This window comes from Lampris incognitus, chromosome 3, assembly GCF_029633865.1.
Source record: "Lampris incognitus isolate fLamInc1 chromosome 3, fLamInc1.hap2, whole genome shotgun sequence".
Classification (NCBI taxonomy): Eukaryota; Metazoa; Chordata; class Actinopteri; order Lampriformes; family Lampridae; genus Lampris; species Lampris incognitus.
In genome coordinates, this window is record NC_079213.1 from 11,837,877 (window position 1) to 11,854,204 (window position 16,328).

Here is a 16,328-nt window from a genome sequence, read left to right on the forward strand (position 1 = left end):
GCTAGGATGGGTTACTCTGTCATGTCCATCTACCTCAGGCATGTATGTAAGTAACCTGCTAACATCTATTTCAGTATCTCTGATTCTCTGCACCATTGCACTTTATCACCTCTTATTTCACCTGTACAAGTCGATCCTTGTGTATATATCTAAAGATTGTTGTGTTGTAGTGTTGTTATTCTATGTTAAGTATACAGAGAGCTATGAAACCGGAGTCAAATTCCATGTAGTGCAAACGTACATGGCCAATAAACATGATTCTGATATTCATGCTGCGTCATGGATGTTTAATTTGAAATCACTCATTGAGAGTCCCTTCTGAGTCACATACCTAAACACAAAAAAATGAGCTCCCCCAAAAACCGCTGTGTAGTTTGGTGCCTTACTGTTGGCCACAGAGTAGCTCAACCGCGCGAGTTGGGAGATGGGAGTAATGTCCCTTGCTTGAGCGCAACTCAATGGTAGTTGTGAGAAGTGAGAGAATTTGCCCAGCTATTCCCGGATTCAAATCGGGACCAGCTGACTCATAAGGCTGCTTGCCTATCTGCCCAGCCAGCCACCTACTGGGAACTTTAGTTCACATCTATGAGCTGTCTCGACGGAGGCTATGGTGACAAAACAAGATGCAAAGTCCGGTGAGAACCACGTATTGGTGTGTTGTTTCTATCACCCATCCATTTTTCCTTGCCCAAGGTGCAGTACTAAAGGTAATAAATGCTGTAATCTCTCACTGCTTTCTCTCCGTCCGCTATTTTTATCTTGAATTATCTTTTCTCATAATTTTCTCCCCAGTCAATTGACCTTCCTATTATCAGGTGACACACATCCTCACACATACACACATTAGTACACGCTAAAACATATTCAGTCATAGTGCTGGAGTACTTAATCAGAGTGTGCCATGTAAGTGATGCTATTTATCTTCCTTTCAGATGCCCTTTACACCCATTTGTCAGCATACATCTACCACAGGTACATTTGTGCACGCATTCTCATGCATGTGCGCACACACACATGCGCGCGCGCACACACACACACACATATCAGCAGTCACTCGGGGTCGAGTATGACTGTCCTCCCTCTGGGTCCTCAGGTGGGTGTAGAGGCTGATCCTGGAGCCGCATCATGGGAGGACGCCTGTGCGTGACAGCTTTTTACGTGGAGTGGCTGATACACCTGCAGCCACCACACGGTCCTTGGCAGGGGGTGGCCAGAGTCCAATGGCATGGAGAACCAAGACGATTGGGGACCACCTTCTGTTGCAGTCTTCATCCACCTTCACTGCTGTTGTGACCTGGAGACATCTTCCGCCAGTTCCACCGTTGAGGTCTTTGTTGGATCCCGCTTCATCTGGAACTTCCCCCTTGACCTATCCGCCTTGGGTGACCCTACCAGGAGCCAAGCTCCGCACAGCATAGCTCTTGGGATCATTAGTACATGCAAGCTTCTCCACCACAGCAAGGTGGCGATCCACAAGAACACACACACACACACACACACACACACACACACACACACACACACACACACACACACACACACACACACACACACACACACACACACACAGGTTGGTTAATGTCCCTTACCTCGTAGGTTGCGTATGAAGTCCTCAAGCATCATCTTGCGATCGGGCTTAATGTTGGGGCTGTACATGTCTGTGTTGAGCAGGATGATGGCGAAGGCCAGGATGAAGATGGTGTCTGGGTTGTGGAACTGCTGCACCACGTCTGGGTTACACATGCAATACCGCTGGCTGTCAAAGAGACGGGGAGAGAGGCATGATGGAAGGAATGGGGGATACATTAGAAAGAGTTTAAAGTTAAGCGAGATGGGAATGGGAAGGACAGAGGTAGGGAAGGAGGGCAGATGCAGCACGGGAGATGAAAAGAAGACGTGAGGGGAGGGGGGGAAGGCAAGGAGACAGGGTGAATAGATGGATGGTAGCATGGAGCAGAGGGACAAAAAGGCAAACAATTTTGGGTGAGAAATCAGTGGGAAGTTGAGGGAACAGAGTGATGAATGGGAGCAGTGATGGAGGGGGTTGTGACAGATTGATAGAGTGACAGAGAGGAAGGCAAAGTGAGGCAGTAAGTTTCACACAGATCAACAAATTGAAAAGAATCGGCGAGTAAAGTGAAAAGTGACATTTGAGAGGGAAATGGGTAAATGGAAGAGGGAGGGCAACAGATTCAAAGATGAATGGGGGAAATAAGAGGGAGAGAGAGAGGAGTAAATAATAGTAGAGGGGAATGACACGGGGGAGATAAGACATGGCGCATGCAGAGGACAGGAGGGAAATACTAGATGAGGAAGAAAGTGGTCTGCTGCTCCCACAGAAGGGAAATATAGCAGGCCTTTACTTTTTGAATGGCTGTTTAGTTTGAACACGGTCAATACTACATAAACTTCAAAATAATTGCAGTGCTACCAACATGGGGCTCGCTGGTTCGAATCCCCGTGTTACCTCTGGCTTGGTTGGGCATCCCTACAGACACAATTGGCTGCGTCTGCGGGTGGGAAGCCAGATGTGGGTATGTGTCCTGGTCTAGCACCTGGTTGCGCTAGTGCAGCGACCAGGTGCTAGACCAGGATCAGGTGCTTGACCAAGACCAGGTATTCCAATGTGGAAAAAGAGGCCCTGGACATTAAGTGGGCACTGGACAGCCTGCAATACTGCTTACTTGGGCGGGAATTTGATCTGGAAACTGACCACAGAGCTCTCACCTGGATCAACTCTATGAAGGACCACAACAGCCACCTTATTTGAAGGTACCTCTCACTCCAGCCCTTCAGGTTCACAATCCGACACCAATCAGGCAAGGCCAATGTGATAGCAGATTACCTTTCCAGATTGCAACACATTGCCAACCTCCGGGAGGAGGGGAATGATGTGACGGAGCGGCTGAGTCATCTGTGCACTAGCGCCTCCTCTGTTAGGTCGGGGTGCATGTTCGGAGGGGAGGGGGAACTGGGGGGAATAGCCTGATCCTCCCACGCGCTACATCCCCCTAGTGAAACTCCTCACTGAAGCGGCTGGCGACTCCACATGTATTGGAGGAGGCATGTGGTAGTCTGCAGCCCTTCCCGGATGGGCAGAGGGGGTGGAGCAGCGACCGGGACAGCTCGGAAGAGTGGGGTAATTGGACAGATACAACTGGGGGGAAAAAGGGGGAAAATCAAAAATAATAATAATTGCGGTGCACGCCACAAATAAGCGTGTTGAAATCTGCTAAAGGCCATTTTATGGCTGTTGCCGTGAGCTGTCTCAGTCACAATTAGCCAAATCTGCCTTGCTGGGTGCCCCCTCGAAACAGGCTGCATCACTTCCTGTCTGTCTGTCCTGCTGAGCAAGGAGATTATAAGAATCACTCATCTAACCAACACAGACATAGACATCTGTGTGTGTGTGTGTGTGTGTGTGTGTGTGTGTGTGTGTGTGTGCGCTGCGCGCGTGTGTGCGCACACCAAGAGGAGAGAGACAAATGATGATCTCCCAGCACCCCATTTGTCCTTGAGAGAGCGAGCGAGAGAGAGGGAGAGCGAGAGCGAGAGAGAGAGAGAGAGAGAGAGAGAGAGAGAGAGAGCAAGCAACCTATGAGCCATCAACTGAAGTGTAAACTGTAATTGTAAGGTTAATTGATCATCATTTCAAGGCAGGGGTCCCCTGTCCCCTAAGTCACGCGCCCACCGAGCTGCACATGATTGAGAGCCACATCTCTGTGAGATGGGGGATGAATACACACACCCACAACCACAAACACAGGTACACACACACACACAGTTTGTACACATACATTTACTCTATGCTTGTCACATGCATTACAACACTTAAACCCATTTCAGGGTTTACAAGATCATGACAAATAAACCAAATCCCTATGACAGTCTGTGCTTGTGTCCTACGTATATGTGTGTGTCTGTGTTGTGAGACTGTGTGTACATAGAGCGTTTGGTTGTGTGTGTGTGTGAGGTGTTGTGTGTGTCTATTTTCGTGCCTGGTAATCACAGGCATGTAGGACATGTGTTTATTCAAAACCTCGGCTGTGAAACCCTGAATCAACACAGACCAGTAATTACACCCTCGGCTGAGAAAGCCTAATGTGGCACCATGGGGAGAAAGCTGCACTTTCTCCTTTCAGTGCACCAGAGTGCCGCCCCTCTGTGAAAAAAGGAGATCGTTATGCTGCTCATTGGCTAATTGTGAATGGGCTTGTGAGTTTTGGCTTTTGGCAGTTGATGTTGCCTACCAAAACCGCTCTTTGTATTATGGCACGCTGAAGATGGATGAAGCATCATCTATTAAGGTGGCTTTTCTAAATAAGATACCTGTGCAAAAACACTTTTTTTGGGGGGGGGGGGGTTCCACCTTTTTCTCCCCAGTTGCATCCGGCCAATTACCCCACTCTTTCACGCTGTCCCGGTCGCTGCTCCACCCCCTCTGCTGATCCGGGGAGGGATGCAGACTACCACATGCCTCCTCCAATACATGTGGAGTCGCCAGCCGCTTCTTTTCACCTGACAATGAGGAGTTTCACCAGGGGGACGTAGCACATGGGAGGATCACGCTATTCCCCCCAGTTCCCCCTCCCCCCTAAACAGGCGCCCCGACCAACCAGAGGAGGCGCTAGTGCAGTGACCAGGATACATACTCACCTCTGGCTTCCAACCCGCAGACACGGCCAATTGTGTCTGTAGGGAAGCCAGACCGAGCCGGAGGTAATATGGGGATTCGAACCGGTGATCCCTCGTGCTGGAAGGCAACGGATTAGACCACTATGCCACCCAGACGCCCGTCCAAAAACTATTTGCTGCTTGTGAGATTGCCACCTCAAATATGGGATATATGCAAATATGGGCAAAAGTGGTGGGACTGTTACACCATGCTGAGCATATACAGAATTGGAGTAAACATGAAAAGCAACTCGGCACACTCTCCCTCCATTTAGACCATACCAAGTTAGAAAATATGGAGTGAGTGCAACGATGAAATTTGATTTCGGAATGTGACAGACTGGAAAACGGGCTGACTGTATTTGTTCATTCATTAGTACACTGACGCAGCGGATATTTTGGCTGCCGCCTGCTTATTTTACTACAGCAACTTCAAATATCCTCTACTTTCTCCTGAGATCTCTCTTCCACCCCTCTCTCTCTCTCTCTCTCTCTCTCTCTCTCTCTCTCTCTCTCTCTCTCTCTCTCTCTCTCTCTCTCTCTCTCCTCTCTCTCTCTCTCTCTCTCTCTCTCTCTCTCTCTCTCTCTCTCTCTCTCTCTCTCTCTCTCTCTCTCTCTCTCTCTCTCTCTCTCTCTCTCTCTCTCTCTCTCTCTCTCTCTCTCTCTCTCTCTCTCTCTCTCTCTCTCTCTCTCTCTCTCTCTCTCTCTCTCTCTCTCTCTCTCTCTCTCTCTCTCTCTCTCTCTCCTCTCTCTTCTCTCTCTCTCTCTCTCTCTCTCTCTCTCTCTCTCTCTCTCTCTCTCTCTCTCTCTCTCTCTCTCTCTCTCTCTCTCTCTCTCTCTCTATGTTTGGAGGGATATCAAAGCCCAGGAGCAGGGGAGACAGCAGAGAGAGGCAGTGGTGGTTATGCAACGGTGGTTATTTATAAACCCTTCTTGCTCTATCCTTTCTCTCTCTCCACCCTGTTCCTTTTCCATTTTGTCTCTCCTCAGCCCTTATCTCCCTCCTGGTAACATGCAGTGCAAGCCTGATGTCCAAACATTGCCCGTGCCAACCTCCCTGCCCAGGACTGTGACAATGCCACCTTTTTTCTCCTCACTGGGCACACTGTCAACGATGACAGGTGGTTGTAACACAACAAGGTACGGGGAAAGCAGTTAAATATTAACACACGGCGCCAGAGCCGCAATGCAAATCATTTTCCAGTCTCAAACCTTTATTCAGATGGGGGCAGGATTGATGGAGAGAGATGGGCGGAGTGAAGGATGCGTGTGGCATATACATGTGTATGTGTGTGTGTGCATGCATGCAGTAGTCATGTTAGGAGTTGGAGGGCGGCAGCAATGGGCCCTACGGCAAAAACCAGTGGCATGCCAAAACCCTGCATGCATATTTACACTCACACTCACTCACACTGGGGTAATGCCTAATATTACAAGGCTTCTGCAACAGCCCAGATATGTTGGCTGCATCTGTGTGTTTGTGTGTGTGTATGTGTCACACAGTGTGTGTATGTGTGAGTATGCGTGTGAGTTTGTGTATGTGTTTGTACGCATCAGCGTGTAATTTTGTTTCTGTTTGCAACCAGCATACATATAGCTGGTGATGAATGGCTGTTTGGCTCCGTTGGTGTCTGGATGCCTGTTTATTCCCTCTTTAGCATGTTTGTCTAGGATCCCTGCTGTGTTCAGAGTGCCGCAGGAGCTGAGTTCACATCACAAACAGTAGCTCAAAATAATTTAAAAAAAAAAACTCGAGGAGTGCACTCAGTAGAGTGCAGATCTCTGCCAAGCGTACGCAGCTCCCCTTTTCTGTACACACAAACACGGACAGAAAAACCAGTGTTTTCTCCTGCCTGTATAAGACTTTTGCACTTTCTTGTCTGCAATGGTGATGGACAGGCTGACGGACGAGATCAGGCAGGAGTCTCTGTGGACCATGATGTTTGCAGATGACATTGTGATCTGTAGCAAGAGTTGGGTACAGGTTGAGGAAAGCTGGAGAGGTGGAAGTATGCACTGGAGAGAAGAGGAATGAAGTCAGTAGGAGCAAGACAGAATACCTATGTGTGAATGAGAGGGAGGACAGTGGAATGGTCAGGATGCAAGAAGTAGAGATGATGAAGATGTATGAGTTTAAATACTTGGGTCAACCGTCCAAAGTAACGGAGAGTGCAGAAGAGAGGTGAAGAAGAGAGTACGGCAGGGTGGAGTGGGTGGAGAAGAGTGTCAGGAGTGATTTGCAACAGAAGGGTACCAGCAAGAGTTAAAGGGAAGGTTTACAAGATGGTTGTGAGACCAGCTATGTTATATGGTTTGGAGACAGTGGTACTGACGAAAAGACAGGAGGCAGAGCTGAGGTGGTAGAGCTGAAGATGCTAAGATTTTCATTGGAGTGATGAAGGACAGGATTAGGAACGAGTATATTAGAGGGACCGCTCAGGTTGGACGGTTGTAGACAAAGCAAGAAAGGCAAGACTGAGATGGCTTGGGCATGTGTGGAGGAGAGATGCTGGGTATATTGGGAGAAGGATGTTGAATATGGAGCTGCCAGGCATGAGGAAAAGAGGAAGGAGTTTGGAGACTATGGCACTTCGGCGTTGCAGCGAAATAAAAAAGGCAAATTATTTTGGTTCATCCAGTTTTCCTCGAGTTCTCTATGCTGAGATCAACAGTGAATGATTACTGCTTGCGAATACGATCAACTTCTCGTTTACTTTCGAGACTCATATCTGATTAAATAAGGTTATGGTGTTGGCACTGTTGCTATCCAATCTGACTCAGCTGTAGATGTGAGTCCCACATGCAAATGGTTGACTCAGATCGGGCAGTGACAGGAAGCAGTGTTTGTTGAGCTAACTAGAGAGTGAATGGAGAGAGGGAGCAGCGATAGTGAGAACAAACGTTTTTCAAAGACTTGTAATCACTGCAACCACGAGAGGTTCTTCATCATACAGTCATAACCGTGCACAAAAAACTTTAGGCTGAGAGGTCTAGTAGTTTGTGAGGTTAGCTGCACACACACACCCACACCCTGTACTTTTGGGGACCCCCTCATTGACTACATTCATTCTCTAGCCCTTAACCCTAACCTTAACCATCATAACTACATGCCTAACCTTAACCCTTACCCTAATCCTAATTCTAACCTTAACCCTAAAACCAAGTCCTAACCCCAAAATAAACCTTTTTCCTCATGGGGACCCAAAAAATTTCCCCACAAGGTAGGTGGTTTCAGGTTTTAACACAATGAAAGGGGGAAAGATGTGTTTTCTGAGCAAGGTCTCAATCTGGTCAGACCATTGCGAACAGGGCACGTCCGCACGCACGTGATCAAATGCAGGCGACCACTGGACAGAGATAAGAAGAAAGGGGGGGGGGCAAAGAACAACATCTCCACCTCTCAGTCAGTCCCACTTCTTGTCTGCCCTCAAACACTGATATATAGGAATATTTCATTATCTGCAATATGTGCAAATGCATCTCAAAGATAGTTCCAACCGTCCTTTCTACACACAGGTAAAACCCCGCGGCGACGTTGGTATTTCAAAACATGTTCACACTAATTCTTACATGAGCCCATTCAGAGTTATGTCACAATAGAAATATGGATTCCAGAAAGTTAAATTGAGGTTTGTTTGCATCCGGCGAGACATTTATACCAGACATTTAAACATCTAGCCTTCAGCATTTGTTTTTCTCTCCCTGCAAAGCTGTTTCCTGTGATACATAAATTTGCAGGCTATTAGCGGCCATGATGGAAAAGGCACTGTCATTCTCGTTGATTAATACGTTATCACTAAATAGCAACTGTATGTCACCCCACAAGTTAAAGCCAGTAGCAAAAAGGACAGGCTGATTTGTATAAAATAAACTTTTTTTTTAATGAAAATAACAGGTGAAGTCCAAGTTCCTTTTCACATTGAACCAAATAATACCTCTGACACCACACCACACCACACGCTGAACCAGGGGCGTACTGGGAAAGACATTCAGCCCTGGACTTATCCACTGGGACTGGGGGGGGGGGATTGGTGAGGGTTGATTACATATGTACAATATATATGAGTCAGTTACCATTGGGGGTGGGGGTAATGTAATTACAGGACATAGACCACTAGATTTAGGGCCTTAGTCCGTGCTGGTAATGATATAGTCTTTTATGGTTGACAGGCTTTTGACCAACTGACAAAACTGAAGTTCTCTTAATTGGTCCTGAGAACTTTGCCACTGCAGTTGATCAGTTTATTGGTCCACTTCATCAAACCTACCGCTAAAAATCCTGGCATCACCTTTGACCTGAACATCTTTCGATCACCATGTTACTAAGTCTGTCCAATCCTGTTTTCTTCGGCTATGGAGTGTTGCAAAAATCAGAAATATTTTGTCTTTTAAGGATATCGAAAAATTAATTCACACTTTCATTTTCTTCCGTCTAGATTACTGTAATTCCCTCTTCTCTGGCCTCAACCAAGCTACTTTTAACTCGTCTACAGTTGGTTCAGAATGCAGCTGCTAGACTACTAACTAGAACTAGCCGTAGGTCCCACATTACTCCTATTCTTGTATCCCTCCATTGGCTTCCTGTAAAATTCAGACTCAAGATCTTATTGACTACATTTAAAGCACTACATGATCTTGCCCCCAGTTATATTTCTGATCTTCTCATTCCACTTCCCAACTACTCGATCCTCAAATCTCAGTCCTTTATCCATCCCTCACTCCAACTGCAAAACTAAAGGTGACCGCGCCTTTGCAGTTTTAGCCCCAAGCCTCTGGAATAATCTTCCCCAATCCATTAAATTCACTGAATCTTTGGACTCTTTTAAGCAGCTTCTAAAAACCCATCTTTTCAGGCAAGCCTTTTTATAGAGTCCCACCCCTGACTTCTGTTTTGTTTCATATTTAGCTTGGTCTGTTACTCCTATGCCATGTCTTTATTCATTTATTCATTCATCATCAGCCGCTTCTCCAGGGTCGGGTCGCGGTGGCAGCAAGCTAAGTAGGGCACTCCAGACATCCCTCTCCTCAGCAATGCCCTCCAGCTCCTCCTGGGGGATCCCAAGGCATTCCCAGGCCAGATTGGACATGTAGTCCCTCCAGCGAGTTCTGGGTCTACCCTGGGGTCTCCTCCCAGTTGAATATGCCCGGTAAACCTCCAAAGGACGGCCCTCAGGAGGCATCATAATCAGATGCCCGAACCACCTCAACTGGCTCCTTTCGACGCAAAGGAGCAGCGGTTCTACTCCGAGCTCCCTCCGGATGTCCGAGCTCCTCCCCCTATCTCTAAGGCTGAGCCCAGACACCCTACGGAGGAAACTCATTTCAGCCACTTGTATCCACGATCTCACCCTTTTGGTCACTACCCAAAGCTCATGTCCATAGGTGAAGGTTGGAACGAAGACTGACTGGTAAATTGAGAGCTTTGCCTTCCGGCTCATCTCCTTCTTTACCACAACGGTCCGGTACAACGTCCGCACTACTGCTGATGCTGCACCAATCCGCCTGACAATCTCCCGCTCCATCCTACCCTCACTCGTGAACAAGACCCCGAGATACTTGAACTCCTTCATTTGAGGCAACAACTCATCCCCAACCAGGCCGTGTCTTTATATTCATTTAATTTATTTTACGTATTTATGCATTTTTTGTGAATTGAGTGTAGAGCATTTTGTAACTGTATGTTTTTAAAAAGTGCTATATAAATAAAATGTTGCTTGCTTGCTTTTGCAAGTGAAAGTAGCATACGTCTATTCCAGGACATATTTCGGCAGGCACATATTTATATTCTAACACGCCATCAGCATGGCTTAAATAGTAACAAGTAGTATCAGTGGGGTCGTTTTGTAACCACAAGTTACAGCAGTTTTAACTGAACATGTAGCCTAGCCTATAATTTAACATCCATTTACTGCTTCACTCTGCTCCTCTTAAATAGCGTTGCTGGCCACTAGAGGGTGCTGATGTACAAGCAGTATGTCAATTTTTTTCTCAAGGCACGCGCAATTGCCATCGTGGGCTATGCATCACAAAGAGCTGAGAGGGAAGTGTAGTAGGACGTGCTCAAAACTGATGTATGGACACACGGAGGTCAACAAATAATGTTACAGAGGGGTAGAGGCTAGTTCCCATCGATGCAGAGAACGGTCAACTGAGCATGCGCAAGTACTCGTTGCCTCCGTTGTTTGGGTAGGTTAAGGTTAGCGTTAGGGCGGGGTTAGGGTTAAAGCTAGCTAATCAGACGCAGAGTAGGGGTGGGTCTTCCTAGAATCCTAGCGCCTAGATGCTACGTGGGGTGTGTGGAGGCATGGTAGAGGCATTTTGCGCATGCTCAGTTGACCATTCTCTACTCCATTTCCGTTCTCTGCATCGATGGGAACTAGCCTCTACTGTTACAGAGGTGAGGACATGCCATAGCTAGCTAGCTATATAGTAGTTAGCCTAGTTTTACTCATGACATTTTTAGGCTATTACTAATCCCTGGAACATGATCGCTACTTGCTGGTCCCCCGCCTCTCACATTTAACACTGCCTTGCTCCACCTACACGTGTAGCACAGGTGCGCTGTGGGTCTGGATGGTTTCGTGCTTGTTTACATTTGAAAGCAGGTGCTTCTAATGCCTGCTTCCTTTTTGCTCTAATTTTTTCCACCCACGACCCTGAGAGCAGGATAAGTGGTTTGGATAATGGATGGATGAATGGATTTTTCTGCCCCTCCTTTACTTTTTGGCATTTTCTTGCCCATGGCTTTGGTTGGCCATCTCACACCTGCATGCTACTTTTGCATCTTGAATGTTAACATGCATTAACTAACTTGGTTGTGATTGGCCAGTGAGCCCAGTCCTGGAACACGCACACAGCATGCTCTCATGTGCGCCCCGAATAACAGGCATGGGGTCTGTGTGGATTTTTTGATGGTCCACTAGCCCACCAGGAATTGTCCTGGTATGCCCGATGGCCAGTGCACCACTGCGCTGAACATTGCTTAAATAAATTACCTGAAAGCCTCGATGAGCCGCTCCACCTTCTGGGCTTCTCCCTGAACACGGATGTGAGCCTGGAACTTTCTGAGCGCCTCGTCCAGCTCCATGCCCGAGAAGTCCATCTCGTCCACAACGCAACTGATGGACAGAAAGCCGGAGAGGGAGGCGAGAAGGAGGAGAAAGGTGTTCAGACAAGGAAAACACTGACACAACGAGTTCAACGGTGGTTGACAAAGTTGGAGATAAACAGATAAGATGCATACTTGAAAGTTGAGAAAGATAGGAAAATCATATTCTAATGAAAATTCCCAAACCCAAAAACACTTCACTGGGCCTTTCATCTGGAATAAACTGCAAAAAAGACCCAAACACTAAAGTCTGACAGTTTCATTCTCACGTCGACACTTAAGACCGCTATCTGAGACCTTCTCATGGATACCTGAAACTGCTTTTCTAACAGCTAACATCTGTTACCAACAGTTATCATAATTGTGGTATCATTACTTTTTTATTGCTAGTCATTGCTTTTTATGTCCTCTCTATGTTCCTCTACCTACCTTTATTGCATTTTGACAGCTTATTTTTGTTTTTGTTTGTTTTATCTGTCTGTCTGTACATTTTACATGCATGTTGCTGCCTGAGTGTAACAATACCAACATGTTCACTATGACTTGCCTGGCTGAATAAAGGGTGAATAAAACTGAAAGAAAGAAAGAAAGAAATTCAGTCAGACAACCAAAAAAACAAACAAAATGATCATATCAATCATTTTCAACATTAGTGTCACTGAAACCTGTGCAGAGAGCGTTTAGCATTCAGAACAACTCATTGAGACTAATAAGGCGTCTGCTGCCGCTGCTGTGATGGGTCGGGTTAATCTGTGAATTATGACTTACAATTAAAAATAGATAGAGTAGCATTTTCCTTCGTTGCAGCATCACCCTGTTTGCAATTAGCCATGAATGAAGACCCAAGACCGAGTTGTCTATCTACCCAATGCAACACCAAGTCACACACGTCCTCCACATCACACACTGCACACACACACACACACACACACACACCAGCCCCTTGAAGTAGAAAATCCTCCAATTACCTGAAAACCCCAGCTTAATGACTTTAATTAAAAAAGAAAAATATCCTGTCTGGTGAGTTCAGAGCGACAGATACAAGGCGAGTATCGTCCGGCCGGAAGGAGGTTTCTCCTCCGCGGAAAGGTGACTTTGGAAGAGAGTTATGGTTTTGAAAAGTTTTAACTTCTTTGAGGAGAGCCGCTTTGAAGGAGTCCAAAAAAATCAAATGATAATAACAGCGTTTTGAATTCAGACATGAATCAGGGGTTAGGGCTCATCTTAAGTATTCATCTCTGGGAATTTGTGATGCGGAGACATTTTCAGAGCAGCAGAATGATGGAGGTGAAATGATGCCCTTCATAAACCCCCCCCCTTTTACCCCTTTACTTTGTTGAACAACGTAGCTAGTACAGAAACAAAAGCTGGAGCTACTTTGTCAGTGTAGAATGCAAAAATGAAAAAAAAAGTGAACAAAACTGAATCAATAAATAATGCTGACAAACAGAAAACTCCCATGTATTTTTCATTTCATGCACAAATCGTGAAACTAAGTTCATTGTGTTGCAACAGCTACCGAGCATCTCCTCCCAGCACTTAATATCTACTCTTCACACAGCGCTACCCGAGTGCTCACCTCCAGTGCTAACACTAGCCATATTTCTTTAAGAGACATTTCTTGTGGACACACAGCCTTTGTGCTCAGCAGCCATGAAGCTCATGTAGGCATATTACACGAAAGATTTGCAAACAGAGGAAAAATGGGATGATCCATGTGAACGGGACTCCCTGGGACCTGAACACTGAGATGCTATGTTCATTTTTGAAAATTTTACATGTTTTTCATCATTGCTTTATTTTCATTTTCAAGCGGTGCTGCATGCATTTCAACTTTAGAGCCCTGCAATTAATTATTAATCAAGTTCAAATGATTTGAGCTGATTTGTAAAACTATATCACTGTGAAAATAAAATCTCTTCTGCTTATTGCAAATGAACAGGCTAGAAGGCAAGAGTGAAGAAACACAAGCTTGCAGATGCCCGCACCAGCAAACACACACACACACACACACACACACACACACACACACACACACACACACACACACACACACACACACACACACACACACGCTAGAATGGAAGACAAAGACACAAAATATAGCCACAAGCAGTGATTCCAGGGTTCAAACCAACACAGACCGTTAGAAGTTGAAAACTTCAACAGCTTAGTTAAAAATATGGCCAAATTTGCACTATGCCCACGCACATGTTTGCAACTGGTGGCGCTGTCAGGCGAAATTGTGTCCGGGCTGCCAAAATGTGTCCGGGTGACGTCATCACAATGCAATCGTGACACCTCGCATTCCTGACATTCCTCTCTCGCTGCTGTTCGTAGAGTCTGTAATATTGCAGGCAAAAGTAGGTTCAATAGTGTACTCTTTTTAGCTACATCATACAATACATGCGCAGGGTCACCTTTTACATTCCACTTGCAATTGTTTATATTAGGATATGTTTTTTGAAAAGCATAATTTTAGGCAAAAGTTCATCTACTGGTTGATCATCTTTTTAGCGAGTTAGCAAACTAGCTAGCTAACATTATGTAGCGTGGACGAGATTTTCAATAAAGATGTTCTATAAACCTATTTTCTATTAAAATGACACGTCCAATATTTGCTATTATATGTTGTTTGGCATCAATGACAAGTTAGCTAGGTAGCTAGCAACCCCAAAAAAAAAGGGTCACGAAATGTAAGCTGTCACGATTACATTGCAATGACGTCACCTGGACACATTTTGGCAGCCCGGGCAGAATTTGGCCTAACAGCGCCCCCTATTGAGCGATTTCAAAATAGTTTTACACACATTGTTCAACATTGTTATGAAACATATCCTGCGAGTTTTGTAATGATTGGGGGGGATTCTGATTTCTAGTCTGATTTGTGTTATGCCATGCATATTTTTTTGCATTTGTAGCGCCCCCTAGTGGTCGATTTAAACGAAACTTTCAGGGTATGTTTCAGGTACTTATGTGGACATATCCTACGAGTTTTGTGATGATTGGCCCAACAGTTGTTGAGTTTGGTCTATTTATGTGCTGAGCCACGCCCCTTTGAAGTTAATTGGTCAATAGCTTAAAAACTAAATAAGACATCAACAAGTGTGATACAGTTTTGATAAACTTGGCCCAATAATGATGCACAGAAAACTTTGTAGCAATCGGACCTACAGTTTAGGAGGAGATGTCAAAAATGTGTTTTTTAAGAATTAAAAATGAAGGAAAATGTAGTCAGGCGGACTTCAGTGGTTCTTGATGCAGATTTGTAGAGTGAGGACAGATGGATGTCTGTCTGTACCAAGTTTAATTTAAATCGGGCTCACGGTGTAGGAGTTATGACTTTCCAAAGTTCCAAATTTTGACCTTTAATTATAGTGCCCCATCAGGCCAATTGGGGTCATGTTTCTTGGGCAGCACTAGCACACAACTTCCAATCAATGTGCAAAATCTCATGTCTCTACCATCTCACAGTAATTTGTGCAAACATTTCTGAATTATAATAATAATAATAATAATAATAATAATAGTAGTAATAAACCAGCACAAAAACAATATGGTTTAAGTGCTTTGGGCTTGAACCCTAAAAACACACATGTACACACAAAACAACCAAAACACACAAACTTACACACATACTCACGTACACAAATCAAGATGGATTACTTGGAAGTGAGCAGGTAATGAGGTGAGTACTTGGCTGTGACACATGCTGCTCCTGCAGGAAAAACCGAGCCAGCTAAACAGACGCTACTGTAGTATAGTCTGACACCAGCGTGTTGGATTACGGTGGACTCTGCTACAGTCTCTGAAATGCCCAGACTGTATTATAAAGGCCGCCTACAGTACCGCCATCACAAATAGTACTACTTGTACCACTACTGTTGATATTATAGCAACCACAATTCTCAATTATACTGCCATTACCAACACTGTTATTAAAACTGCAACAGCCAATTCTGTTTCTATAACTTTTCTTATGGGGGGATTTCCCCTCTTTTTCTCCCCAATTGTATCCGGCCAATTACCCCACTCTTCCAAGCTGTCCTGGTCACTGTTCCACCCCCTCTGCTGATCCAGGGAGGTCTGCGGACTACCACATGCCTCCTCCGATACATGTGGAGTCGCCAGCCGCTTCTTTTCACCTGACAGTGAGGAGTTTCACCAGGGGGGACGTAGCACATGGGAGGATCACACTGTTCCCCCAGTCCCCCCCCCCCGAACAGGCACCTCGACTGACCAGAGGAGGTGCTAGTGCGGCGACCAAGACACATACCCACATCCGGCTTAACACCCGCAGATATGGCCAATTGCGTCTGTAGGGATGCTCGACCAAGCCAGAGGTAACACGGGGATTCGAACTGGCAATCCCCATGTTGGTAGCCAACAGAATAGACCACCACGTCACTCGCACACCCTCTGTTTCTAGTATAACTAATACCATGATACTAACGCTACACTTTCAATACTAACACTATTATGATTACCACAACCGATTCCTCTGCTATTACTACCCCTCTCATACTACTATTACTGCCACCGCTGC

At 45.7% G+C, this 16,328-nt stretch overlaps 1 protein-coding gene across 1 annotated transcript in view; it reads right to left on the bottom strand.

Annotated features, from left to right (window-relative positions):
• The window catches only part of iqsec3a (IQ motif and Sec7 domain ArfGEF 3a), a 171,371-nt gene that overhangs the window by 32,071 nt on the left and 122,972 nt on the right, over nucleotides 1-16,328 (bottom strand). The window contains exons 7-8 of the mRNA XM_056277151.1: nucleotides 11,670-11,792; nucleotides 1,590-1,756 (exon numbers count right to left, since the gene is read on the bottom strand). Coding sequence (XP_056133126.1) covers nucleotides 1,590-1,756; nucleotides 11,670-11,792 — 290 coding nt within the window. The remainder of the gene's footprint in view (nucleotides 1-1,589; nucleotides 1,757-11,669; nucleotides 11,793-16,328) is intronic.